At 58.9% G+C, this 24953-nt stretch overlaps 3 protein-coding genes across 9 annotated transcripts in view; 1 reads left to right on the top strand and 2 right to left on the bottom strand.

The window, feature by feature from the left end:
• SCAI (suppressor of cancer cell invasion) overlaps positions 1-9293 on the bottom strand; it is a 32616-nt gene extending 23323 nt beyond the window's left edge. For 2 of the 7 annotated variants that reach the window (XM_058423131.1, XM_040083132.2), the window contains exons 1-3: positions 9245-9290; positions 1074-1135; positions 565-680 (exon numbers count right to left, since the gene is read on the bottom strand). Coding sequence is in view for 3 of the 7 variants with exons in the window: in XM_040083130.2 (XP_039939064.1) it covers positions 1074-1075 (2 nt within the window). In the remaining 4 variants the exon portion in view is untranslated. Of the gene's footprint in view, positions 1-564; positions 681-1073; positions 1136-8601; positions 8629-8782; positions 8876-9244 lie in introns of those variants that run through there. The other 5 variants (XM_040083131.2, XM_040083130.2, XM_040083127.2 and 2 more) reach the window with 5 other exon arrangements.
• A 198-nt stretch (positions 9294-9491) lies between these two features.
• RPL35 (ribosomal protein L35) lies at positions 9492-11239 on the top strand. Its single transcript, XM_040083352.1, has 4 exons — positions 9492-9545; positions 9912-10048; positions 10299-10380; positions 11023-11239. The coding sequence occupies exons 1-4, from the start codon at positions 9543-9545 to the stop codon at positions 11170-11172; spliced, it is 372 nt and encodes a 123-aa protein (XP_039939286.1). The 5' UTR covers positions 9492-9542; the 3' UTR covers positions 11173-11239.
• A 5741-nt stretch (positions 11240-16980) lies between these two features.
• On the bottom strand, positions 16981-24703 carry OLFML2A (olfactomedin like 2A). Its single transcript, XM_040083475.2, has 8 exons — positions 24623-24703; positions 20637-20900; positions 20400-20507; positions 20110-20295; positions 19720-19981; positions 19375-19608; positions 19046-19231; positions 16981-18806 (listed from the first exon to the last, which is right to left on the bottom strand). The coding sequence occupies exons 1-8, from the start codon at positions 24686-24688 to the stop codon at positions 18205-18207; spliced, it is 1908 nt and encodes a 635-aa protein (XP_039939409.1). The 5' UTR covers positions 24689-24703; the 3' UTR covers positions 16981-18204.
• Between the last annotated feature and the right edge of the window lie 250 nt (positions 24704-24953).

Raw genomic sequence — 24953 nt, forward strand, 5'->3', positions numbered from 1 at the left:
ACATGCAAGGAGCTCACCAGACCCACTGTGAAGAGGCCATTTATACAATCAGTAACAGATACACAAAAAAATCCATAGCCTGCCAATGTGAAAGGTATCGGAAGGCAGGGAAAATATGTGAAGCTGGTTTTTCAGCTGACAGAGAGGGAAAATAAAATTAGTTATCTCATGCACTGGTTTTGGCTTATCATGCTCTGAAGCGGGTGGTATTTGGTGCTGTACAAAGGAAGAGCTACTATCAGGAGCAGCTCGGGAGAGGAGGAGGTGCTCCTGCACTAAGGACTGTGTTGTAATGCAGCAGCAGTACAGACAGGAGGGAGAATTATTATTAGAACAGCAAGTGGGCACAGTAAAGGGAGGAATACAGCTCCTGACATCGCCCTTTCCTAAGGGACTGTTCAGTTCCAAATGAACAATATAAATAAAAAGCAACCAGGAGCACATCCACAACGGGGACCTCTCCTTCCCTTTGATACTAGAAGTTATCACGTGGATCTGTGCTCATCTGCAGACAGACAGTTATCCCAGTTTTGACAGCCCAACTATACCAGGAATATCACTTACTTAATTTCTTGTTCCCTGTTTGATGCTTTTTGCTTTCTTTCATGCAAAAGAAACTGTTGGGCTGTTTTGCATGACAATTTTTCTTCAGTAACACATTAAAAAATGCTCTCCAGAGTCTGCAGAAGGAGACAGTGAAACATTGGCTTAAAAGACTGTTAGAGAAAGTCAGAAAATGGTGGATTCCAGCAGAACTTATTATCCTCTGAAAGATTTTGCCAACTCCTCAGGCCATACAAGGCAGAAAACCCATGCTAGCCAAGCCCACACTTAGTGTGCCAGGTCCTTCCCTACAAGTTCTCAGAACACACAATTCCAGGTTTGCTTAGTGCAATACATTATTGGATTTCACAAATTCATCCCATTGCAGCACCCAGGGTAGCAGAGCTTCACAGACATCCCAGAGGATGGCAGCTAAAGCTGGAGCTGAAGGGCAGTGGAAGGAGGGATATGGGGCAGGGATAGAGGTTTCATGGTGCTGGCCAGTATTTTTCAAGTCAGATGTCACTTACATCACACACGTCTCCACTTCCCCGTGGTTTGCTGTCTTTTGGCTAAGGTTTTCCAGGCTTAGCTGGAAGGGAAAAAGAGTGCTGAAGTTAATGGCATGCAGTCCCCATCGGCCCTGCCCTGGGATGCAGGCCTGCAAGGCAAGGCAGGCTTTGTGAGCCGTGAGGGAATGCTCTGGGTCAGGGAAATCAAGCTGACAACGCAAGTCCAGCATGGATATGTTCAATAAGTGCATTACATCCGCTTAGATTTGCTACGTAGCCAGGATCACTGTAAGCTGCCATTCAGCTGCCTGCTGGAAGGGGAGGGTCACAACTTCCCACCCAATGTGTACGAGCAAATAAAACCTCACACACTGAAGGTGCAGCCGTGGTGTAACCCGATGGCACAGTGGACAGCAGCATGTCAGGGGTCTGTAAGCTCATATATATCAGTGAGGACAGGTAGAACCAGAAGCAGTTTGCTGAAGCTGCACAGCAGTTGGCTGAACGTGGCACCTTGACCTCCTGACAGAGCACTTGTACAACCCAACTGCCTTTTTTTAAGCCATCACTTCTTCTCAGTTATGGGATCTTGACTGGTTTTCAAATGCCTCCCACTTCCCGCTTAGAGGCACAAGTGGTAACCAAAAACCAAAAGCAAACACACTTTGTTCATGGATCTTGATGATAAAGGATCTTCCCCAAACCAAGATATTCCTAGAACAGCTCTCTACAGAAACCAATGGTGGAAAACACATTCCAGTCTATCAGGATTTTAAAGCTGTCAAACCTTGAGTCAGAGACCAGCTCTCTTTCTACTTTTCATCCTGACACCTCTCCCACAGCGTCACTGCCAAAAGGGGATGCAACACAAAGCCAGACGCCCAGCTGGTATCTATTTCTTATTTACAAATTAACAACACAGATAAAACTAAGCTCCTGATGGTTCATACACAAAGTCTGGAACCATCACGTCTCAAAACTCTATCAAAAACCAGCTGATCATACCTTTACCAAGCAGGATGCCTACCTTGACTCCCTATTTGCCTGTCCTTTTCTTCTGCAGACTGGCACACTCATGGCTCATGTTTTCTTTCTACGCTATACCGCACGTTTTGGGAAAACCATCTGCGTGTTTCCATGTGATCTGCTCAGAGTGCTAGTCCTGACAGAGCCTCAGACAACACAAAATGCATCAGAAACCAAATTCATTCCTCTTGCCGGAATACCTAACTCTCCATCAAGAGCCACTGCCCTGAAGTTCCCAAGACACCACACAGTTCTGCCCAAGAAACACTGAAATAAATAATTAGCAATTCCCCCAGACAGGCACTGAAAACCTCAAAGCCTGCTAGAGTCAGGAATTCAGAGGGAATGGCAATGAGCAGTTATACACCAAACAATTTTTCTTTATAAAACGTAGGCAGAGGGGGGAAATTTCTATATTATTCCAAGGTTTTTAGTAAAATTTGGAACCAATAAGACATTCCTCACCGCAACCACTGTTCACCTCAAGGCACGTCTGCACTGCAGTGGCTGCAGCTCTTCCAGACATATCCAGCTCCTTTTCCAGCAGCTCGTTGGATGCTGCAGGAGGCATCTGGGAGCAGGCTGAGCCCACACCTGAGCTCCTGGCAAGGCTCAGTCCCGGGGGACAGCAATGCCCAGGGCCAGAACAACCAGAGCGTTTGTGTCCCAGCTCTGCTCACTGCTCTGTGGACATGCACAGGGACTGCACAAGGAAAAGGACACAGCCTGGGCTTTGGGGACACTTTTGTCTGAATGCCACAATGACAAGCAACTTAAGAAAGAGAAACTAGTAGCTGTTGTATTTAACTGCTAATGCTGGTCAAATCATGTTCTCTCCACCTGGATGTTTGTTTACTTCAAAGGGCATTAAGGAGAAATTAACTACAAGGGCGAAAAATTTTGAAAAATACTAAAAACACAGAATCCCAGTGGGCCTGTGTATGAACAGACCCACACTCCTGTGGGCAGGACAAGCAGTCAGGACCAGCAGTTGCTCCTACAGGGACATAGAGGCTGGTGCCACATCGACCTGGATTGATCCTTCCCTTCACATCCCAATAAACCCAACTCTCCCCAGCACAGGGAAAAAGCTTCCAGTGCCCTGGGGCTCCACACATTCTCAGGGGCTGGCCAGATGCTTCCTACAACACAACTGTCTTCTGTCTGTCCTTCCCTTTAACAGATGGACTAAACACATCACTCCACTTCAACTTCTTTTGAATTTTGTGGAAATTACTCACTAGATAATCTTCAGGACCTTTTTCCCTAGATCAGCAACAGTTACATGAGACAAGGGATTTAAAAGCTGCTTGGAGAAGAAGAAAAAAGAGGAAGCCCAATCGTGCAATTGCATTCCTAAAAAAGGGAAAGGAGCGGGCAGGGAATAAATAAGAAAACAAGATAAACCCACGCACGCACATTCCCCAGCTGCACACTGCTGTGGCCAGTGGAAGTGGCAGAGAGCACGCACTCACAGTTACACAAGAACGGTTATACAAGTTGCACAAATTTTATTACTGCAAATTGAAAGTTTACTACTCTCACATGAGTGCACAATTCCTTCCTCAGCACACCAGAAGATGAGAAGATCTGCAAACAGCCTCACAATAAGACCTCAGAGTTAATGGGAGCTGCCACCTCTGCATCACCTGTGACATCTTGGCAGGGACAGTCGCATGACTTCCTGTAGGAAAATAGGCAACACCACAAATTCAACTCCATTCTGAGTCAAATGAGTTGGAAAATACAACATACAGTGTCAATCCCATTAATTTAACTTCAAGTAAGTGCTTTGTCTGTAGAATCAGGCTTTTCATATGTTTCAGACGTCTTTAAAAATCCTTTTGTTGCTTAGAAGCATACCTGTCTGTATCCAGAACTGCAGTTTTGGCATCTTTTCTCTCAGAAAAATGCGGAGGTGCTCATTAACATCATGCCATGGAAACCGTGTAGTCCCTTCCTGCCTCCTACACTGAGATCATGGAAGCCACACCTCAGCAGCAGACTCCTCTGAATTCACCCTGGGCGGACTCGCTTTGAACACAAGAGACATGATCTCACCATGGGATGCACATGGCCTTCAATCGCCTCCAGAACACAAAACTTTCACTTCTCTTCTTTATGTTTGTGCCACTGACAATTTGTTCCACCTTTGTCCGTACTGCGCCCTCTGTGATCCCTCTTTCACTGCAGTTCATGACCTTTTGTGTATAGGATGAACAAAGGGCACGGGCTAAAAATGTCATCACAGCTGGGCCTCTGCTCTTCTACTGACTTCACTGGTTTGCTATTAAAAATAGGCTCAAGCTCAAAGTCAGACCAGAGAAGAATTTCTGGGTCATCAGAGTCCAGGAATCTTCAGAAGATGGCGCAGAAGCAATGTGGAAGAGGACACAAGTGTTTCTTTTCATCCAAATTCAAATCATGAATCTGTCGTGGTGCCTGCATACCACCTACATGGTACTTAGCAGTCATTTGCTTTGTATGAAAGAGCAAGAGAAAAAAACCATCAAGTTGGCCCACTCTTGGCAGGGGTGGGAGGGTAGAAGGGAGACAGAAAAACACCATCAGCTGTGGCAGTGAGCTGTGTGTATTTACATTTCACAGGCTGAACTATTTAGTGGTTTATTTACACACAGTGTTCTTGGAGCAGCTAAAATGCCAGTTGTGTTTTATCTCGATTTTGTGGCAATGCACATAAGCCACAGAATCATAGGAAGAGCCTGCAAATGAGAGATGAACCTCCTGCATCTGGAAAAGCACATAAGCCACTGTGAAAAAGGAGAGATTTTGGGAGTACAGGCACAACAAGGGCTGAAATGCATCAGTTATGACAAGACACCAAAATACAACCCAGGGACTCGAAAGCAATGACCCAGTCACAATGCAACAGCTCGTGCTGCAGGGATTGCACATCCCAGGGTAACCCTCACAGCCAACCCACAGCACGGCACAGCGGCCTCGGGTCCCTCCGGCTGCCCCTCCATGTTAGAGTGAGCAGGGAATTGCAGGCAGCTCCATTTTATGCACATTTGATGGCAAGACGCCAACACAACTGTTGACTGAGCCAAATCTGGGCCCCCTTGAACTAAGCCATCACCTAAAGCAGGGCGGAAAAGCACATGCCTCTCGCCTTCCCAGCAGCCAAGTTCCTGAAAAGCATCCCAGTTACAAGAAAAATCTTTCTTTCTTTCCTCTGACAACAACTGATGTTTTAACTCTTTTAAGTACACTCACTAATTAGAAATGGCACAGCTAACATGAAGCTGCATTGTACAGCAATGGGATGGAGAGGCTTCCTTCCAGCGAGCCAAATGATTTACTGGCTGGCCCAAATGGCAGCTGAGGCCAGCACCCTATCTGGAGGGCAGCTATCGTCACACTCTGCGGCCTGTTCCCATCCTCAGCCAAGGTGCCAATGGCTGCCTTCCAACTGGAACTGTATTCCGACAAAAGGGAACGCAAAAGGGATAAGGGATAAGCTTGGGAAAGCTTTCTGATCCCTTCGGTTCACTTCTTCCCTCCAAACCAGTGTTTGGTGGGAGCTGCCAGCACACTTGGGAATTGCATGGAGAGCATCACCCAGGGAACTCACCTTCCTGAGCAGGTACTGCTCCTGAGCCGTGCCTCTTCCTCTCAGCAGAGAAATCCCTCTGCTGGCTTCTGCTTTAATTATATTTTAAAAACTCAGCTTCTAGTCTGTGTTCCGTTATATTAATAGCAATAATTAAAAATACTTCAAACAACAAGTCCTCTAGACCTGCAGTTCCATCCAGGCTTTCTGGCCTCACACACTTCCTTTCCTGACTGACATCCTAAGGGAACCAGATTGATGCTCCATCCCTGCTGCAGGGCTGTGCTGCGTTCTCTCAGCACATGTAAGCTGCAAGGTAATATTTGTGTTGGCAACTTCCTTACATACTTTACAGAACCAGACCTCCATTTGACCCTCAGTGCAGCTCCCACAACTTGGTCCACTCCTTTGAACTGTCTCCTCCCGCTGCAACACATGCTCCATACCATAACTCTGTTTCCAGCCTGTTTAAAAACTACACATCTTGAACAGAGCTTTTGTGCTTCACCAATGCACCTTAGCTAAAAAAGTCAAGCCTGCAGAATGTTCTTATGCAAGAACACCAAACAAAATTATTATAAAATCTGCATATACCGGTCATGGTTTTCCTTTTCCCAAGATTGCTCCGACTAAAGCACTCATTTTTATGAAAAAATGAGAACTGGGTAAAATTCTGTGTAAAAACACATCAGCATCCAGGTTTTTGTGGCCAGAATCCAATAGTTGTACTGTGTTTTAGGGGGCTAGTGGTGGGTGTTGGGGGTGCCTGTTTAATATCAGTTCCCCTTTAGCTCTTTAGGCAGTAACACCACCTCAAAACAGACTTTCACACCAGAGATCTTCCTTCCTCACCCAAAGCACACCAAGCAGAATAAAAGATAAGCCAACAAAGTAACGCGTCCAGATAATCCAATGAATTCCCATTATCCATCTGTGCCGCAGCAGATCATCAACAACTCCATTTAACGCCAACAGAGCTAAACCAGAATAAAAGTGATGCAAGAAGAGGGGAGATGTGAGCGGCACACGGCAGCGAGGCAGCTGCAGTGCGAGCAGGGGACTGTGCAGAGCATCATGTGACAGGAGCAGCAGCCACGGGAGAGCTGCAGCCCCCAGCTCCCCAAATCTGTGCCCTCCGTGCAAGGCCACAGACACCATCCTCTGATTCCAGGGCAGAGCTGACGAGGGTTAGAAGCTTCTCGATGCTTTGAATCGCTACACTCCATTTTTATTATTTCCCTCCACAAAATAAAACAGGGACACAGAAATTATTAACAATGAGCTTCATGTTTCTCCCGCTGGAATGCACTTTCAGCATCTTTATCACTTGTAGATTGACTTTCTCAAAAGAGCACAGTGAGCACCGAACGTGGTATCATTCTTACACATAGAGAAAAGCCCAACTAGACATTGTCATGATAAAATATTCCCTTGTTTGTAAGGGACACGGATTGCCAACTGAATCTTGATACAGTATTGTAGCTACATTTCAATGTTTCGACAAAACAAGGATCACATTCTCCTTCACAGCACAACAAAATATTCCCTCTCTCCATATAGTTTCTGTGAATGGTTTTTCTATTTCCTGCAGTAAAGGACCTGGCCATCACATTCGTGACTGTCTGTATTGCTCTGGCAGCCCAGAATGACTGGAGAATAATTCTCCCTGTTCCTAGTGAAGTGACTCACTCTTTCATTTAACATAAATCGTGGTCCAATTTATCCAAACATCTTGAATGAGACCGTATTAATCTGATCTGAAAATGAAGCCTCTTTTTTCTACACACACAATCCCCAGCAGGGCACCAGGCTCGTCTGCCATGCCAGGGACAGCACAACCACCACAACACGGGTTCAGACGGGGTGAGGAGACCCTGGGCAGGAACTACACCTGCAAATCCCACAGCATTTGGGGTGATTTTCTACGATTGGCAAAGACTGCTACAACCACAGCAGTCCCGCTGCCCGCAGGAGCGGTGGGGAGCACACACATGCCGCGAGACTCACTCACATTTTAGTCTTCATATGGTCCCACAGTGCTGCTTTGCATTAGTTAGGACAAGGTGCCATGAATCACAGGTTGCATTTTGATAGCTTGTGCAAAATCTAAGGGTTTTTTATATTAAGGGGTCCATTTTGCAGGTTGGAGGACTAGAAGTGCTTGGCTGGACACAGCTGAAGCACAGAAGCTTGAAGTCTGGTTATTAAGTGACAAATGTGCAACACAGACATTGATGAAAACAGGTCCTGTTCTGTGGTGGGAGATTAAATCTAGAGCTGAAAACCTGCTGTCTTGATCTTGAATGTTTAAACAGGTTATGGACATTTTTATAGGGCAAGAAATTTGAGGGGATGACACAACACAACAACCATCCAGCTTCTGTTCCTAAGGGCATCTCATGTCCCCTATTGTCCAAGACACCTCTCTGTACGAAAAAAAAAACCAAAAAAAAAAACCCACAAAAAACCAGAGACAAGGGAACTGCGGCGATAGAAGTTTAAAATCGGAACAAACGCATGATGATTCCATCAAACCGGCAGCTTGGATATCCAGCACTGCACAGACTGCTCCCGTAAAATCCTGCCACATTCCGTCCCAACGGGCTCGTTCGCCGATGCCGAATGCCGCTACCTGTCACCGGCGTGCTCAACACCCACAGCCTCGCCCGCCGCGAGCGGGGAGGGAGCGCGAGGGACGGAGAAGTTAATAAAGAGGGGGTCGTTTGGGTAATTATTTCGGCTACGCTGCCAACACAGGCCTAAGCGTTAGACGTGTCACATCGCGTTCCTCCTCTCCCTTAGCGGCAAAGACAGCGGCGAGCACGGCCCCGTGCCTCCGCCGGGCCTCGGCAGCTCCCGCCCCCGCCGCCCCTCACCGCCACACCGGGCACCGCCGCGCCGCCGGGGGATGCTCCGCGCGGCCCCCGCCCGCACCTTCCGCCTTACCTCGGCTCCCACACGCGGCGGGGCTCTTCCGCCAGGCCCGGAGCTCTGAGGGGGCCACACCGCGGTGAGGGGCGCGCCGCCACCGGGCCTGCCCCGAGGCGCCCGCAGCCGCCGCCGCTCCCGCCCGCCCCCGCCACCGCCCCGCCCGCGTTCGCCCGCGCCGCCGCTCCGCCCCCCGCACCTGGAGGCCGGACCGGAGCGGGACAGGCGCTGCCGGACGGCCCCGGTCACCGTCCGCACCCGCCGGTCCCGACCACGGTCCCGGTCCGGGCGCGGCCGCAGCGCCGCCGAGGTTCGGGGAGCGCGGCTGCCGCCTCGCGCCGGTCCGCGCCGGCCAGCCCCGCCCCCGTGCGCTCTTATTGGCCGAGCGCCCAGGCTGACGGCGAGAGAGTGTTCTGATTGGCTGCTCCGGCCATCAATCGAGAGGCTCCGCCTACCCGCTGCCGGTGAGGCGCGGCGGCTGCTTGGATACGGCGGCGGCACCGCGGGGAGCGAGACTGCCCCGTCTGTCTGCCTGTCCGTCCGTCCGTCCCGCGCGGCCGCCTGCGCGCACGGCCCTGCCCCTGCCCCGCGGGGCCGCGGCGGCCCCTCCCGCCCCGCCCGCCATCACGTCCCCATCACTGCCTGTGTAAGAGTACCGCACCTCGGCCAGCGCGAGCACGCCGACAGCGCTCTGACCGGCCTCCGGCGGCCGAGAGAGGGCGGAGGCGGGGGCAGCAGCCGCAGCACCGAGCGGCTCCCGCGGGGCTGCAGCCCCAGAGCCCGGGGCCCGCCGTGCCTCCCGCCCTCCCTGTCATCCCCCCGGCCGGGACCACAGTGCATCCCGCGGGGGGCGCGCGGCGCGCAGGCTCCTCCCCCGCCCAGCGCGCCTTGGTACGGTCCGGCCGCGGCACCGCCCCGTCCCTGCGCCGCTTCCGTCCTTCCGCCGCGCGCCGCCCGCCATGGTGAGCGAGAGAGCCGGGCCGCGCCTCGGGAATCCGCCGGCATCCCGCGGGAACGGCACCCGCGATCCGCCGGCATCCCCCGCGATCGGCACCGGGCATCAGCCGGCATTCCCCGGGACCGGCAACCCGGGATCCGCCGGCATCCCCTCGGGAACGGCAGCCGGCATCCCCCGGGAATGGCACCCGGCATCAGCCGGCATCCGGGACCGGCACCCCGGGAATCCTACCGGGACCGGGAATCCCGGCTGTCCGCCCACATCCCACCGGGCCCCGGGCCCGCATTCTGGCGCTGCGGGGGCTGAGGGTGGGCGGGATGCGGGCCCGGGGCTCGGGCGGGGGTACTGACGGCCTCTCCGCCGCCCGCAGGCCAAGATCAAGGCCCGAGACTTGCGCGGGAAGAAGAAGGAGGAGCTGCTGAAGCAGCTGGACGATCTGAAGGTGGAGCTGTCGCAGCTGCGCGTGGCCAAAGTGACCGGCGGGGCCGCCTCCAAGCTGTCCAAGATGTGAGTGGGGCCGGGGGCGAGGGCAGCTGGGCAGGGGCCGCCGAGTGCCCGGGTGCGCCGTGTCTGAGGGCTGCTCTCGCAGGCTGCGGTGGCTGTGGGCTGAAAAAAGAACCATAAAACCGGCATAGAACACATCTCAGTACGGTGCGAGGGGTCGGGTGCACACACAGGTTCTGTACCCGGGGTTGGATCCGTGGAGCTGCTCCTGCGGGCTCTGCTGAGATCACATCCCTCTCTTTCCCACCTGCAGCCGTGTCGTGCGCAAATCCATTGCCAGAGTGTTGACTGTCATCAACCAGACCCAAAAGGAGAACTTGAGGAAGTTCTACAAGGTAAGGACAAACGTCTTCTGTAAGTGGCTTTTACACTTGCTGCTCACAATTACAGAGGTTGTGGGAAGGATTGCTACTCAAAAGCTTAAAACTCAATGAAAAGCTATCATTTACGTTCAGTTTAAAGTTCTCTAGTTATGGTTGCTTTTTAAATATTAGTGTGAGAATTCTGCAAGCTTGGTGTGAGCCTGCTTTTGCAGGAGAGTCTTCTGGCAGCATCCCTTCTGTGGGGTGCGGTGAACTTGCTGGGAGATGTAGTTGGCAGAAATGCAGATACTGTTTTATTTTAAATTTAATCATCTTGCAGGTGACCTAAAAATTCTTTAATGCTTTAAGCTTCTTTAATTTTTAGATATCTCTTCCTGGAGTTTGAAGTAGATTACATAGGGTGGGGAAAAAATATATTTTCAAGAGGTGCTGGATAACTGGGGCTTGTAAGATTAGGCATTACTTAGACCTGAGTCAGAGCTGCTGCAAAAGCTGCAATCCACTCGTGTTTCCCTGTGGAGAGGAGTCTCCTAAACTTCCAGGCTGTAATGATGGTCCCAGGGAGAAGAGGCTTGGGCATCAATGCCGGTGCTGTGGCAGGAGCTCTGCTCGGAGCAGAGTCTGTACTCAGCTGCTGTGTGTCTTTGCAAACAGGGCAAGAAGTACAAACCCCTGGACCTGCGGCCCAAGAAGACTCGGGCCATGCGGCGCAGGCTCAACAAGCACGAGATGAACCTGAAGACCAAGAAGCAGCAGCGAAAGGAACGTTTGTACCCGGCCCGGAAATTCGCCATCAAGGCATAGCCCTGAGCAAGCTGCAGCTCCGGGCTGGGCACTGGGGATGGCTCATTAAATGGAGTTTGGTTTGGAAGTGTCACTGGTGGTTTCTTTGCTAGGGGTGGGTAAAGAGGCCATAAAGGAGTCATCAGCCTAATGGAGGGAAATGGGAGGATTCACAAAAGGTGTTTGAGCTGTGACTGCTAATGAAAATACAGACCTGGCCGTTTATTTTCCTCTGAGGAACAGGCAGTGGATGGGTGCCGATCTGTGAGGCTGGTTCAGCCAAGCATGGAAGAGGCACTTAACCTGAGATGGATGTAAAATGGAAACTTTTCACAAATGTCAGTAGTCAGTTGATACTTACCGTTATTTAGCACAGTTTAAAGTTTTATCTTGTCCCAGTGTTTAGCCGTTAATAGAAATAAATTAATTAGCTGAGGGATTTTACGGGACTTCACAGAAACTTTTCAGCACTTGGTTCAGGTCCCTGGGCAGCTCACAGCTCCCGAGAGCCCCCTGGGAGGGGTGAGTTTCAGACCAGGTGTTCTCTCTGTAGGTGTGGGGGCTGCTGAGGGCACGTGAGCTCAGGATGAGGAAAAGGTCTGAGCCCCAAGGGTGGCACCGCTGAACTCCCAGGGCATCCACGGCTTCACAAGTCCACGCTTCCTTCTACTTGCAAAGCACAACACGGGTTAAATGGTTTGTCCCCCATGGAGTTCTTTGGGACTCAGATGAAGCTGAAACTCCAAAAGCCTTTTTTGGTCCTGATTGTGAGGAAGAGTTCCACAGTGCTGCTGGAGCGTGAGGGCTGCGGCACTCATGGTTTGTGTTAGTGCGGCCAATGCATTCGAACATAAAAAATCCCTATCCATTAGGGAGTTCCTAGATTGGATCCAGATTCTGTTTAGGAAAAAGATATTAATTCCGCTCCCTCAATTAAGGATTTTTAAGCCTCGAGCTAGTTTTACCCAGAGAGGCCTAATCCCGTGCGGAGCAGGGAATTTCCCCTACATGGTGGCATTGCGAGGGGTGGCTGCGCCGTGATGTCACCCGGGCTGTGCCGTGGCTTTGTTTGGAGCCCGGGCTGGATGGGACGTGTCTGGCAGCGAGAGGAGCCGGGCTGGCACAGCTCTGGGCCAGGCTGCCAGAGCGTGCCGAGGGACGGCGAGCTGCGTGTGGGAACCGGCTCCTTGGCTCACGCCCGTGTTCCCAGGAAGGCAGGCAGCCTCACCGAGGGCTGTGTCTCCACGTCTCAGTGTCCTGAGGCCGGCAGAGCTGCTCCAGGGGGAGCGTGAGCTCCTTGCCCAGCGCACACAGCTCCCCAGCAGCAGGAGCACCCCCTGTGAGGATCCCAGATGCGCACGCTCCCGTCCCAGGAGCCTGGTGCCAGGAGACAGGAGAGGGGCTGATCCCCTGTGCAGGGGAAGGGGCAGGCTGGGGCAGGTGGCTGCTGCCAGATCGTGCCTGGCTGCATTTGGGGCTCTCTTCTGAGGTTTGTGCCCTCTGCTGCTCCAGCAGCGTGGCTGAGGGGAGCCTGACGGCTCTGCCAGCATTCCTGAGAACACAGCAAAGCAAACACGGCATGAACTCTGCACTGCAGAGGCTGGTGACAGTGGCAGGGTGTGCTCCTGGTGTCACCTTCCACCCCAGCCACAGGAGCAGCTGCACTGCCGAGAGAGGATCTCCTGTCTCAGGGATCCAATCAGTACAGATCACTGGCACGCCAGTCAGTAACAAGGGGGTGGGAAACACAAAAATGGGGAAAATCCCCAACTAAGCAGGCACTGAACGTCCAGGAGCCATCCCCAGGCTGAAGTGGGAGGCAGTCCTGGAGAGCAGCTCAGGCTTTAGTTTGCTCACAGCCCACAGCAGCCATTTGAGGCGAGCATGTTTCTGGCACTGCACTAAATCCTGGGGCTGAATTACTCCATCCACCCATAGCTGTGTGACAAAACCAACCAGTCTGGCCCTTCCATCAGAACTGCCCTGTCCTGTTACAGGAGACGTCCTGCAGACAAGCAGCCCTTTAAGTGACCAGGAACAACAGACTGATTGAGGAGGTGAAGTGATGAGCTTCCTTCGGGGCACCAGTGGAGAACACTCTTGTTCCTGCTGTGAGAGCAAGGCAGAGCCTGTCCTGGCTGGGGTCTCTGGTGGTCTGTGCTGGTTCCCCCTTTACCAGCCAACCCCCGAGGATGCCCATGCTACCCCTGGCAGAATCCACTGCTGTCAGGGCTGAGTGAACCCTCTCCAGCCTTGCCAGTCCCCAGAGAGAGGGAGGCCAGCGGCAGGAACCCCCAGCTAAGGGCCACACACTCCCAGAGCACCCCAGTGGTCCTCTGTGGGGACCACACTGCATGTCCCCTGTGTCCCTGCAGGCTGTGTGGCCCCTGTCCCCCTCTGGCACGGCGCTGCCTGGCTTTGGGGTCGGTTGCAGGGACCCTGCCGTGCTGCAGCGCTGACCCTGCGCAGCTGCCGACACCGGCCCTGGGTTTAGCACCGGTGTTTGCAGAGCGTCAGAACCTCGGAGGCTCAAACTGTTTATTTGCTCCTTGTAACTGAAGATGTCCCTCAGCACTGGAGCGGTTTCCTGGGAAAAGACGTTCCTGAACAAATAAATAATTTCCCGGGTGGGGATGAGGACGGAGGAGCAGCTGCTGCCTGGCTGCAGGGCACGGCCCAGGGCTGGTGCTGCCGCGGAGGGAGCCTTGGCCCTGCGCCCTGGAACGCATCCAACAGGACCAGATGTTTCTGCCCGGCACAGCAGGACTGGCCCGGAGCGGATGGTGTCCGTGGGAGCTGGCAGCACCCACTCCTGGACCCGATCCTGCATCTGGGGCAGGGCCTGGGGCTGGGGGAGGAGGGGCTGCTGAGGGGGCAGAGGCAGATGTGAGTTGTATAATCAGAGTCTTTTGGGGTGGAAAAGACGTTCAAGCTTGATTCCAACTGGAAACCAAATATTGCTGAGGAAAGCCTAGGACCCACCTCTCTTGGCCGCTGTTTGTGCGATGGGCACAATCCCCAGGTCTCCCAACGCTCCTGGCATTGCTCCTGTCACCTTCCTCCTTCGGGATGGTCCTTGGCTGCTGCCCTGAGCGCTACCACAGGGCTGCCCCTGGTTTCTGCACAAGTGGGACACAGCGTGGGCAGTGGGACGTGGAGGGACGTGCCAAGTGCTTTACGGGGCAGGGAGCTCGGGAGCGGCCACCCGGGCACGTCCCAGTGCCCTCGGCAGTGCCAGGCGCAGCAGAGGCACGCTGGAAGAGCTGGCTCCGCGTGGCTGCGTGCGAGCAGCGTGTCTGGTGCGTCTGGTGACCACAAGCCCCACGCTGTGAGGACTGGCAGGAGAATACCGCGTCCCGCTGGCCTCGCCGACAGCCCAGATCTGCCCGGGGCAGCCGCCCGCGCCCGGCCCTGAATGCCCGTTTTGTTGGCCGGTCCGGGGGAGGATTTGCCCCCACGCTGCCCTGGTCCTGCTGCTCCATGAATACGGGCAGTGTCTGGGTGCAGGCGCTGCGCCGCAGGGCTCCGCTCCCGCCGTCCCGTCCTGGGGGCTCCGGGGCAAAGGTGGCCATGGGGCTCCCGGGGCTGGGGGCTGCTGCGTGCTGGGGCTCCTGGCTGCCAGCCAGCCTGGTTGTGCACCCCTAGGGGGGTGGAGAAAGCCCCCGCATCGGGCTGAGCAGAGCCCGACCGTGAGAGCCCCCTGCTACCCGCCGTGCCGTGGGTGCTGCCGGGGAAGGGGTGTCTGCAGGTGCACCCCGCCAACCCCAGGGGCTGCCATGGCGAGGCCGGGGTGTTGCGGAGCTGGTGGTGTAAGCCTGGGAAAGATTTCTGTTTCCCCTGGTGAGTGAGTCAGCGGCGGCACCGCCAAGGCCCGTGGCTCCCCTCCCTTCCCTCCGGCCACCGCCACCGCCCGCCGCCCCTGCCCAGCCCTTCCCCGCAGCTGCTCGGGGTCGTCAGCCTTGGCACCTGTGTCCCCGCATCACTCCACGTCCCTGCACCTCCCTGCAGCTCCTGGAGACTGACCAGAGCCCTGGTGGCACCAACGTTCCCCCACCAAGCCTGTCCCAGCATGGGCAGCAAACGGGTGGGGGCACAGCATGAGGGCTGTGGCGCTGGCACTGAGCCTTCTGCTCCCCGGGGTGACCTGGCATGGCTGGACACCATGTCCCAAGCAGAGCCCTCTGCCAAGCCCCTGGTCCTGGAGCCTGGCTGTGCCCAGACAGCTGAGCTGCAGGAGATCCAGGCGGAGGCAGCTCCCGGGGTGGAACAAGAACCGAAGTTTTGGTGAACCCTCAGCGGGTGCCAACAGACTGCGACTATGGGCAGGCTCTGGCCAGGATGTCACCTGCCCACTGTACTTCCTGCCCACCCAGAGACCGGCCACCCCCAGGTCACCTCAGCCCTGGGCTGGCACCGTGGGGAGAGCGGGACGCCAGCCTGGGCAGGGGGGCCAGAAGGAGGCAAAACCACCACAAACAACCAGCCCGGCCAGTAACTGAGAAGGAGGTGGGGGGGATCCGGGCTCACTGCCCGGCTGCACCAAGGACAGGAGGAGATTTTGGGAGCAAGGGCTGTGGCACCAGAGCCACCTGCCCAGATGGCCTCAGCTGCCCTTCCCCAGGCATCACATCGCTGTCACGGGGACTTCGAGCACCACAGCCCCCCAACATCCCTGTCTCAAGCTTCATTTGCTGCTTGCTGCTGAACTGAGAGATTTTAATCTTTTAATCACGTTATGAGCCGAGGTGGTGCCGGCCACGCACAGGAGGAATGTCTGGAAGTCAGCAGCGCCTGTCGCAGCGGGAGCCCATCCTGCTCCCACCCACACGTGTCCTGCTCGGGGACCCCTGTCCTCCTCAGCCTGGCTTGTCCTGCGACTGGGACTGCGACCAGGGGCAGAACGTGGGACCAGAGAGCAGGACCAGCCATCGGGGACCCGTGCCAGAGCGAGGATCAGCTCACAAAGAGCTGCTGGGACTGAAACTCCCCACCGCAGCCCAAAGGACCCAACACAACGCAGGACTCTGACCGCGTGGGTTTCATTCCTCCCTTCCCGTGTTTTCTGACCGAGGGGAGCGGAGGGGTTTCTGTAGCCCAGCCCAGCACAGCGCGGAGCCACGGCAGCCCCTGCGGAAGAACAACAAAGCCCTGGAATTAGAGATGTGCTGGGAGTTTACTTTACCACGAAAAAATGTCAGAAATCCGTATTGTTTGTACAGGGATTTGCTGGGGATCGCTAGATAAAAGCCTGGCAGGGACCCAGTCGGGGGGAAAAGTCGGACGGGCTCCTTTCTGGTGGCGAGGACCCACGGCCAAGCGAGGGGTGCAGTGCATGGCCAGCGCGGGGGCTCGGGGCAGGGACAGGGACAGGGACAGGGGAAGGGGCTGCCGTGAGCCAGAGGAGGACCAGGGAGCAGCGTGGGGCCAGGAGAGGGAGTGCCAGGCTGCTCCGCGCCTGGCACCAGCTTCAGGTCCTCGCAGTGGGAAACCTTTCCGCACCCAGGGACGCGGTCGGTGCCAGCCCCGGAGCACGAGGCGCCCGTGGGCACCGGCCGGTGCGTGCGGGGCCCGGCGGGGCCGAGGGGACGCTGCCCGCGGACACAGGGACGGGAACGGAGGGCTCCGGGCGCTTGCCAAGCCCTGCAGCGGCCTCAGGGCAGCCGCTCCCCGTGCCCAGCGCCCACGCTCAGCTGCTCCGCGCTGCCGGCACCGCGCCTCGGCCCCCGGCGGCTCTCGGGACAATGCCAAAGCTTCTCCCCGGGACCCGGCAGGAGCTGCTGTCCCGGGCCCCTCCTGCCTCTGCGCTGCCGTGGCACCGTGCTGGCGCTGCTGCGGTGCCCGCCCCGGGCCGGGGGTGGGCAGATGTGGCTGCAAGGTGTGCCACAGCTGTGACAGCGAGCCCTGGGCGCTCCTGGCCCTGGAGGTCGGGTCAGTGGGTAAGGATGGACAGAGACAGTGAAGGATGGGGATGGTGAGCACTCACCCTGCCCACTGCTCCCTGCTCAGCTTCAGGACAAGTGACAACACACGCAGCCCACTGTCACATCTGTTATGTTTTAATACTGTTCATGTCTAAAATGACCAAAACCAAGCCAAGCGCTCGCAGCCCCGTGCTCTGCCTCACACGGAGGGTGAGAGGCCCGAGGGCTGCCCCGTCCAGTGCTGGGTGCGGGCAGGTGTGAGGGCAGGTGTGAGGGCAGATGTGAGGACAGATGTGAGGGCAGGTGTGAGGGCAGATGTGAGGGCAGATGTGAGGGCAGATGTGAGGGCAGGTGTGAGGGCAGATGTGAGGGCAGGTGTGAGGGCAGGTGTGAGGGCAGATGTGAGGGCAGATGTGAGGGCAGGTGTGAGGGCAGGTGTGAGGACAGATGTGAGGGCAGGTGTGAGGGCAGATGTGAGGGCAGGTGTGAGGGCAGGTGTGAGGGCAGGTGGGTGTGTGGGCAGGACACCCCAGGCAGGCTCCTCTATGCCTGCTGCCAAAGGGGCCTTGCACGGCTCCAGTGAACACATTTAAATAACAAACTCATGATCAGCAAAAGCAAAGGCATCTTAACCACATTTCCTAAAATAGCGACTGGCACCTGTTGCTGGCGCCCGGCGGTGAGGGGCCCGCCCGCCCCACGGGGCTCGGCGCAGGCACCGCTGGCAGTGAAGGCACTCGCGGTCCCGGTGGGTGCGGGGAGCGTGGCTGGGCTGGGAGCAGTGCAGGAGGCGCTCGGTGCGCCGCTGCGGGACGGGCGGTGCCAGCAGTGGCAGAGCGATGCGGGCTGGGCTCCTCTCTGTGTCCCTGGGAAGGCGATGCTGGCCGATGCCACGGCCCCGGGGCCACATTGTCACAGGGGCGTCTGCTGGGGGCTGCTCTCCCTGCCCTGCAGTACAGTGGGCACGGTGCAGGTGATGGCCATACCACGTGGGGAAGGTTTTGGGGTGGAAGCCGGGCTCTTGCCACGGCCCTGGCTGGAGTTGGGGCGCCAGGGCCAGGCTGCGTCGGGGTGCCCCAGCCAGGCACAGTGCAGGGCGGGAGCGGGAGTGCAGTGGGACCCGCCCGGGCACTCAGACCACGAAGCGGAGCCCGTACGTCATCTGATGGCCGTTGTCCCAGGCGTAGAGCACCTTCTCCTTGGGGTTGTAGTCGACCTGCGTGGTGAAGGAGTAGTGGTTGAGGAAGGGCAGTCGGAGCTCTGCCTCTGTGTCTGTGTGCGTGTCGAAGGCGTAGGAGATCTGCCCTTCCTTTTGGCTGTAGGTGTCCACGGCGTAGAGGATGCCACAGATGATGAAGCAGTTCCCGTAGGTGTTGCGCTTCAGACCCGTCTTCCAAGTGGTTTCCTTGCGCACCGAGAGGTCCACGGGGTCAAGTCGGCTGAGGACGATCACCTCCTGCTGTGAGTAGTCATAGTCCACCGCGGGGTAGATGACCCAAAGCCCACTCTCATCCACAGCGAAGTCGATGTCCGAGTGGCCCCTCCACTTCCAGGGCGTCGTGTCCTCATACACCACGTCGTGGAGCTGCGCCCAGCCGGCCACGTAGCGCTCCTTCAGGTCGTACTTGATGATGTTCTTGGTGAAGGCACGGTTGTAGTAGAAGGCCCCTCTGTACACCACGTGCCCGGTGCCGATCCAGTTGTAGGGCAGCTTATAGAGGTTGCTCCAGCGGCCTGTGAGCGGGTGGGACAGGTGTTGGGACCCTCCACAGCACTGGGGTCCCATGCACGATGGCCAGAGCATGCTGGCAGCAGCGGGGGACTCGTGTCCCCCTTGCTGCCCTCCAGATGGTCCCCAGCTCCCCTCAGCTGCCCACCACCCCGGGGCCCAGCACAGGTGGTGTCACACAGCACTGGACACCCACCAGGGAGGAGCCAGGGCTCCTGTGCCCACTCGGCCGCTTGCCCCTTACCCTGCTTGAAGTTGTCGAGGCTCCTGAACTCCACCAGGCTGTTCCCGTAGTAGTAATTGGTGACGTAGATGCGGTCATCCTTGGCGGCCGGGTCCTTCATCCAGGCCCCCTCATTGCGCCCGTAGCTGTGGTGCTCCCTGGGGGGCTCCACGGACTCGATCGTGCCTTCGCACTCCGCCTCCCTGACTGGGAACCCAGGGGAGGAGGAGGAAGGGTTATCGCTGAGCCGGGCAGCCGACTCCTTCCTCCTTCCCCGCGGCAGATTGCTGCTGGCTTAGCTTGGCCAGGGGCACTGGGCGCACAGGGCTGGGTGTCGCCCATTCACCCACCTCTGTTTGGTGTTTCGGGGTCCCCGGTGCTGTCAGCCCCCTGCCCGGGGGCAGGGCCGGGGGGGCTGCGGGCGGTGCTGCGGGGGGCCGGGGCGGTGCTGGGCGCAGCCGTGGTGCTGGGCACGGTGGTCTCGGTCTGTGCAACGGCTTGGGCTGGGGTGCCCTCAGCTGGGGCGGGCGGGGGGCCCCTCTCCTCCTGCTGCTCTGACACAGCCGCCCCTCTCGCAGGGCCCTCTGTGCGGGGACAAGCTGGGGGTCACCGTGCTTGCAGGGGCGGCCCCGGCCCTCCGCAGTGGTGCGAGGTGCCCTGCCGGCCCCCCATCCCCGCCCGGCCGCCCGACTCACCGCGGCCACCGGCCGGAGCCTCCGCCGCTCCCACCTGCCCGACCTTGTAGTACGTGATGCCTCGGACCACAGTCTGCTGCTGCGCCGGGGGCTTGGGCTTGGCCGTGGGCTGCGACCCCGCCCTGGCCTTGGGGTTCTCCTTTTTGGGCTTTTCGGGCTTCAGCGGCTTCTCCTTGGGCGCTCGGGGGCCTGCCCTGTCCCCCAGTGCCTTGCGGGTGCTGGGGAACCGCCCTGCCTCCTTCTCTCGGCCACCTGTCGTGTCCTGGGGGGCACAGCCTGGTCGGACCCCCTTCCCTCCCACGCCCCCTCTGCCCTGCCAGCGCCGTGCCGGGCAGTGGGAGCAGGCACCGGCCAGGGGTTACCCCAGGGCTCCCACCACGAGAGGGGTACCTGTGCCTTGCTCTCGGGGATGGCAGCCGCATCCTTCTGCAGCAGCTGGTAGCCCAGGTTGGAGATCTCCTTCTTGATGCTCATCATGATGTCCGAGTAGTTCTCGTAGCGTTTCATCTGGTCGGTGAGGTGCTGCACGCTCTCCTTCATGAAGTCGTTCTCCCTGCTCAGGTTGGTCTTGATGGTCTGCAGGAGAGGAGAGGCTGGAGCCCCACTCAGGGAGCTCGTGGACGGTCCTGAGCTGCCCCGTGGGGAGCAGCACAGGGATGGCGCTGCTGGAGCTCGCTCACCTCCTCCAGCGTGTTCATCTGTGCCACCACCTTGCTGATGTAGGAGTGCACCTTCAGCAGGTCCATGCTGTACAGCGTTCCCTCCAGCAGGTCCACCATGGACTGCAGCTGCAGGGGGGACACAGGGCTGGGGCAAGGGCTGGGGCACGGGGCATGGGGCATGGGGTACAGGGCAGGGGCACAGCTGCAAAGCGCAGGGACGGGGTCTGGCCCCCGGTCCCACCACACCACAGATACCTTGAAGAGCTCAGGGGCCTGTTTCTTCAGCTTCTCCATCTTCCACTCATTCTCACAGGGGTTGAGCGAGGAGGGGGGCGCGGTGCAGGAGCACTTGCAGTCAGCCCCCGAGCTCACCGTCTCCACGGTGTAGAAATCCTCCACGCGTGCACTGCCGCTCCTGACGCGGCTGCAGGCGTCCTTGCTGAGCGGCCGCAGGATGCACTTGCAGCGGCAGTCGGAGCCCTCCGAGGTCATCCGGACCTGGTCCACATCACCCAGAGCCTGCGGGACACGTGATGAGCCTGGTGTCCCACCCGGGTGTCCCACAGGGCCAAGCCCAGCGCACCATCACAGCCAACTCCCTCACTGCTGCTTGCCCAGAGATCTCCCACTGCCCCTGGGGCTCGTGGTTGTGCCCCGAAGAGTGTGAGGCTTTGTCTGCTGCAGAGCACCCTGTCCCACCGCTCTGCACCCGGGCCGACAGCGACGAAGCCCGGGGAGCTGCTCATCCCAGTGTTTCGTGGCTCAGGTACTTCAGTCTCATTTCCGCGGCTGTTTCCCAGCCTCCAGCAAGACCTCAGAGAGAAGGGATGGTGGCAAGAAGACCCGGCAGCGCCTCTGTGCCCCCACGGCACGGCTCCAAGCCCACACAGGGTTCCTTGTTTGTGGTGACGTGCAGCCACCTCGGGGTGAGCTCGGCCCCTCAGTCTGCCGCGATGGCCCGAGGCACACGCTCAAGGACTCCCTTGTTTCCACACATGGCCCTGATTCACGCCACAGAGCCCAGGGTGCTTTTCGGCTGGTTTAAGCTCATTTCTCCCGTTGTGCTCGGGAACAGGGGAGCCGAGTCCCTCTCACCCCCTGCCACCGGCTGTGCACCCGCGGGGGACCGCCGGGCCGGCAGGAGCACGGCCGGGCCGCTCTGGGTGTCCCACGTCCGGGGATGCGCCTTCTCCAAGCACCCGGGAGGGTGGGAGAGCGGGGAGAGGCGGCGCGGTGACCCCGCAGGGAGAGGGCTCTGCCCGCGGGGACTCTGACTCATCCTGGGAAACGGAACGGTGGCAGAGCTGGGAAACAGTTGAGCTCTGGCTCCTGGTCCTCCCCGGAGCACAGCGGAGCGCAGAGTGGCGTGGGAAAGGGCAGAGGCCCACGGGGTCCATGTCCTGCCTGCAGGGAGCACCCACGGCCGCAGGGCAGTGGCTCTCCCTGAGCTGGGCACGGACCCCCAGCTCCCCGCAGCCCACACGGGCCAGGGGCTTCCTCCCCTTCCTGAAGGGCTGCAAAAATTCACACATTTTGCATTTCAAAAAAAAAAAAACCTCTTTCGTTCAAAGGGAAACCGGGTCCTGCTGGCTGAAGGAAAACACCGGGAAGCCAAAGGGCTGTAAATTGAGCAGAATCTAATCAAGCTCTCAGCAGGGAGCAGGGCAGGGACCCCCCTCCCCAAACACCACCTCGCCAGGCTCGCACGTCCCCGGGCCCCCTGACCTCCCCCAGGGCCGGCCGGCACTTGTGCAAACAGGCAGGACGAGTCACAGCCGGGCCATGAGCTGCACGCAGCCGGCAGCGCCGGAGGCGGCTGTCCTGGCCACGGCAGCGTCCATCCGTGTGCACGGCGCTGCCGGAGACCTGGTGCGCACATCCCCGTGGGAATCCCGTGCGAGATCCTGCTGTGCCCCACTGGAGGCCCGCTGAAGGTCCAAGATGCGTCCCCGTTCCTGCCAGCACCCGGAGCAGCAGCCGCCGCTGAAGGTGCCACTGCTGCGGCACAGCCCGGCCCCGGCACACGCCGTGACCCCACCTGCGCTCAGCACCTTCTGCAGGGCAGGGCGGCATCTGCCTGCGCTGGAAGCTCGTTCCTGGGGAAGGAGGTGACCGTGGGCTGTCCATCCCCTCCCTCGGCCCTGGCTCGCCGCGGTGGAGGCGCGGCCGGCGCGGGGCCCGCACATCCCGCTGAGGATGGGCTGAGCAGGCGGGCGCCCAGAGCAGCGAACGACAGCCGGGACACTGCACAGCGTGGAGGTGTCCGGCGCACACAACCTCTCCCACGGCACGAAGGGCCAGCCCTTCCCACAGACCCGCCCGGCTCCGGCCGCGTCCGTCCCGCGTGGGCAAACGCGCTGTGGGTGCTCTCTGCACCCACGCGGGGCGGCCGCCCGCCTTCACGGGGGGCTGTAACACTAAACCTTGCTCTGCGCCAGCTTCCCCAAACAGGAACTGCATGCTCTATTTATACAGAAAAGCCCACAAGCAAGGAAGTATTGAAAACCAGGCTCCCACGCAGGGAGACTCTGTGAGGATCGCCCACCGCGGGACATCAGCTGGCTGCCCTCTGCCAGCCCGTGCCTGGCTGTACCCGACTCTGCAGGGGACAGCCCCCACGGGGCACGCACAGACCCTCTCCCCAGCAGCACACAGGCGCCTGGGGACGTGGGTGCAGAAGGCAGCCCATGGTGCTCTCCTTTCTCCAGCTGGGAATCTGTGAGTTCCCCAGAAAAGCTGTGTGGGGGCTGATGCAGCCCTGCAGGGGCTCTGGTGATTCTTTCCCTGGATGCCCCCACTCGCTGCAGACCCAGGGTGCTGGCGGGTGGCTGCTGCCTCTCCTCCCAAGTGGGTCCCAGCTCCACGGGGGCTGCACGCCCATGGCTGGTGTGGGAGAGCGTCCCTGCACTTTGCTGAGGGTTTCCTCACTGCAAGTTTTATGAGCTGGGTAATTTTCCCAGTTTCCGGGACCTCTCGCAAGAGCATCCATGTGAGCACAGAGTTTGTGACATTATTTGGAGAAAGTGGGACCTTTGACAATGACCCTTGGCCAGCTTTTGAGCTGTCCTTTGGCTGCTGCCAGAGGACTCGTCTCGGAGGAAAACACGCCGTGTTGATAAGCTGCCGCACCGCACGCTCTGGCACAGCTGCTGGGAGGCACGTCCCCGTCACGGGAGGGAAACCATGTCACCCTCCTCTTCCTCCTCCTCCCAGGCTTGGCACAAGGTGTCAAACACGTCCTGCAGCTGAGGCAGAGCGGTGCTGGCAGGGCTGGGCCGTGGCTGACGGCAGCCAGGCCCCGGGCGCTGGCGCTGCTCGGGCGTCCCGTGCTGGTCACAGGGACACAGCAATGCCAAGCCCTTGTGTGGCACACGCATGCCCACCGATGGGATCTCATCCAACGGCAAGAACTGAGAAAACACCTCTGAGCACAGCAGGCAGCACCTGCAGGGAGGGAGGGATGGAGGAGGCGAAGGCACCGCGTGGATCGCTGAGTGCTGCCAGCATCACCCCTGGCACCCTGCCGGGAGCCCAAGCAACAGGGCATTCCAGGCTTGGATATCTGTTCCAAGCTAAGTGCTGCCGACAACAGCTGTGTTAGCGTCGTTTTCCACCAAATGTCTTGGGAAGCCCCGTCTTTTTAACATTCGGTGATCCTAGCAGTAGCTGCTCCCACCACCATTGCCCTGGGCCGGGTCCCAGTGTCCCTGCTCCGGCACCGCTACGGCCGCTGACCCCGCGGTAGACGTTTTCCAGCTGGCACCGAGGGCTTCTGGATGGACGGGGGAGGCTGGCTCCCCTCGCTGCCCGGTCCCGCTCCTGCTCCTCATCCCCGCGGGGGAAGACTTGTCTGGGCTGTTCTCTCTGGCACGGAGTCGCCCATTGCAGCGCCCGTCACCGCAGCGCCGGGGCTTGGGCACCTTCCAACCGCCCGAACGCGCCCACCGCCCGGGTCATTCCCCGCGCCGAACCCCCGCCGCGCTGGGAGCACCGGCACCCGAACCCCGGCCCCTCCCGGGACCCCCGACCCCCGCCCGTGTCGGGCCGCGCCCCCGCCTCTCCGCCCGGGCACGGAGCGGCGACCGCCGGGGACACCGGTCCGGCCCCGCAGGGACGGGGCTGCCCCTGCCCGCTCCCGACCGCCGCCGTGATCGCTGCCGGCCGCGATCGCCATCCCGCTCCCGACCCCAGCGGGTGCCGGTGCCGGTGCCGGTGCCGGTGCCGGTCCGGTCCGTCCTTACCGTGGCGGCGCCGCGCACCGCGGCCAGCGCCGGGAGCAGGAGCGCGGGGAGCAGCAGCGCCCGCATGGCGAGAGCGGCGGTGACCGCCCGCCCCGAGCGCCCGCTCCGCCCGGCCCGGCCCGTCCCGGCGGCGGGGAGGAGCCGCCCGTCCCGTCCGCCCGTCCGTCCCGTCCCCGCCCCGCCCCGTCCCGTCCCGGCGGCGGCACCGGCCCCGGCAGCGGCGCGGGGGCGGCGCGTCCCCCCCGGGTGGAGCCGGCCGTGCCCGCCCGGGGTCCCGGGCCGGTGCCGAGGCTGCCCGTCCCTCTCCGGGCTGGCCGATCCCCTCCTCCTC

Source organism: Hirundo rustica, chromosome 20, assembly GCF_015227805.2.
Source record: "Hirundo rustica isolate bHirRus1 chromosome 20, bHirRus1.pri.v3, whole genome shotgun sequence".
NCBI lineage: Eukaryota > Metazoa > Chordata > Aves > Passeriformes > Hirundinidae > Hirundo > Hirundo rustica.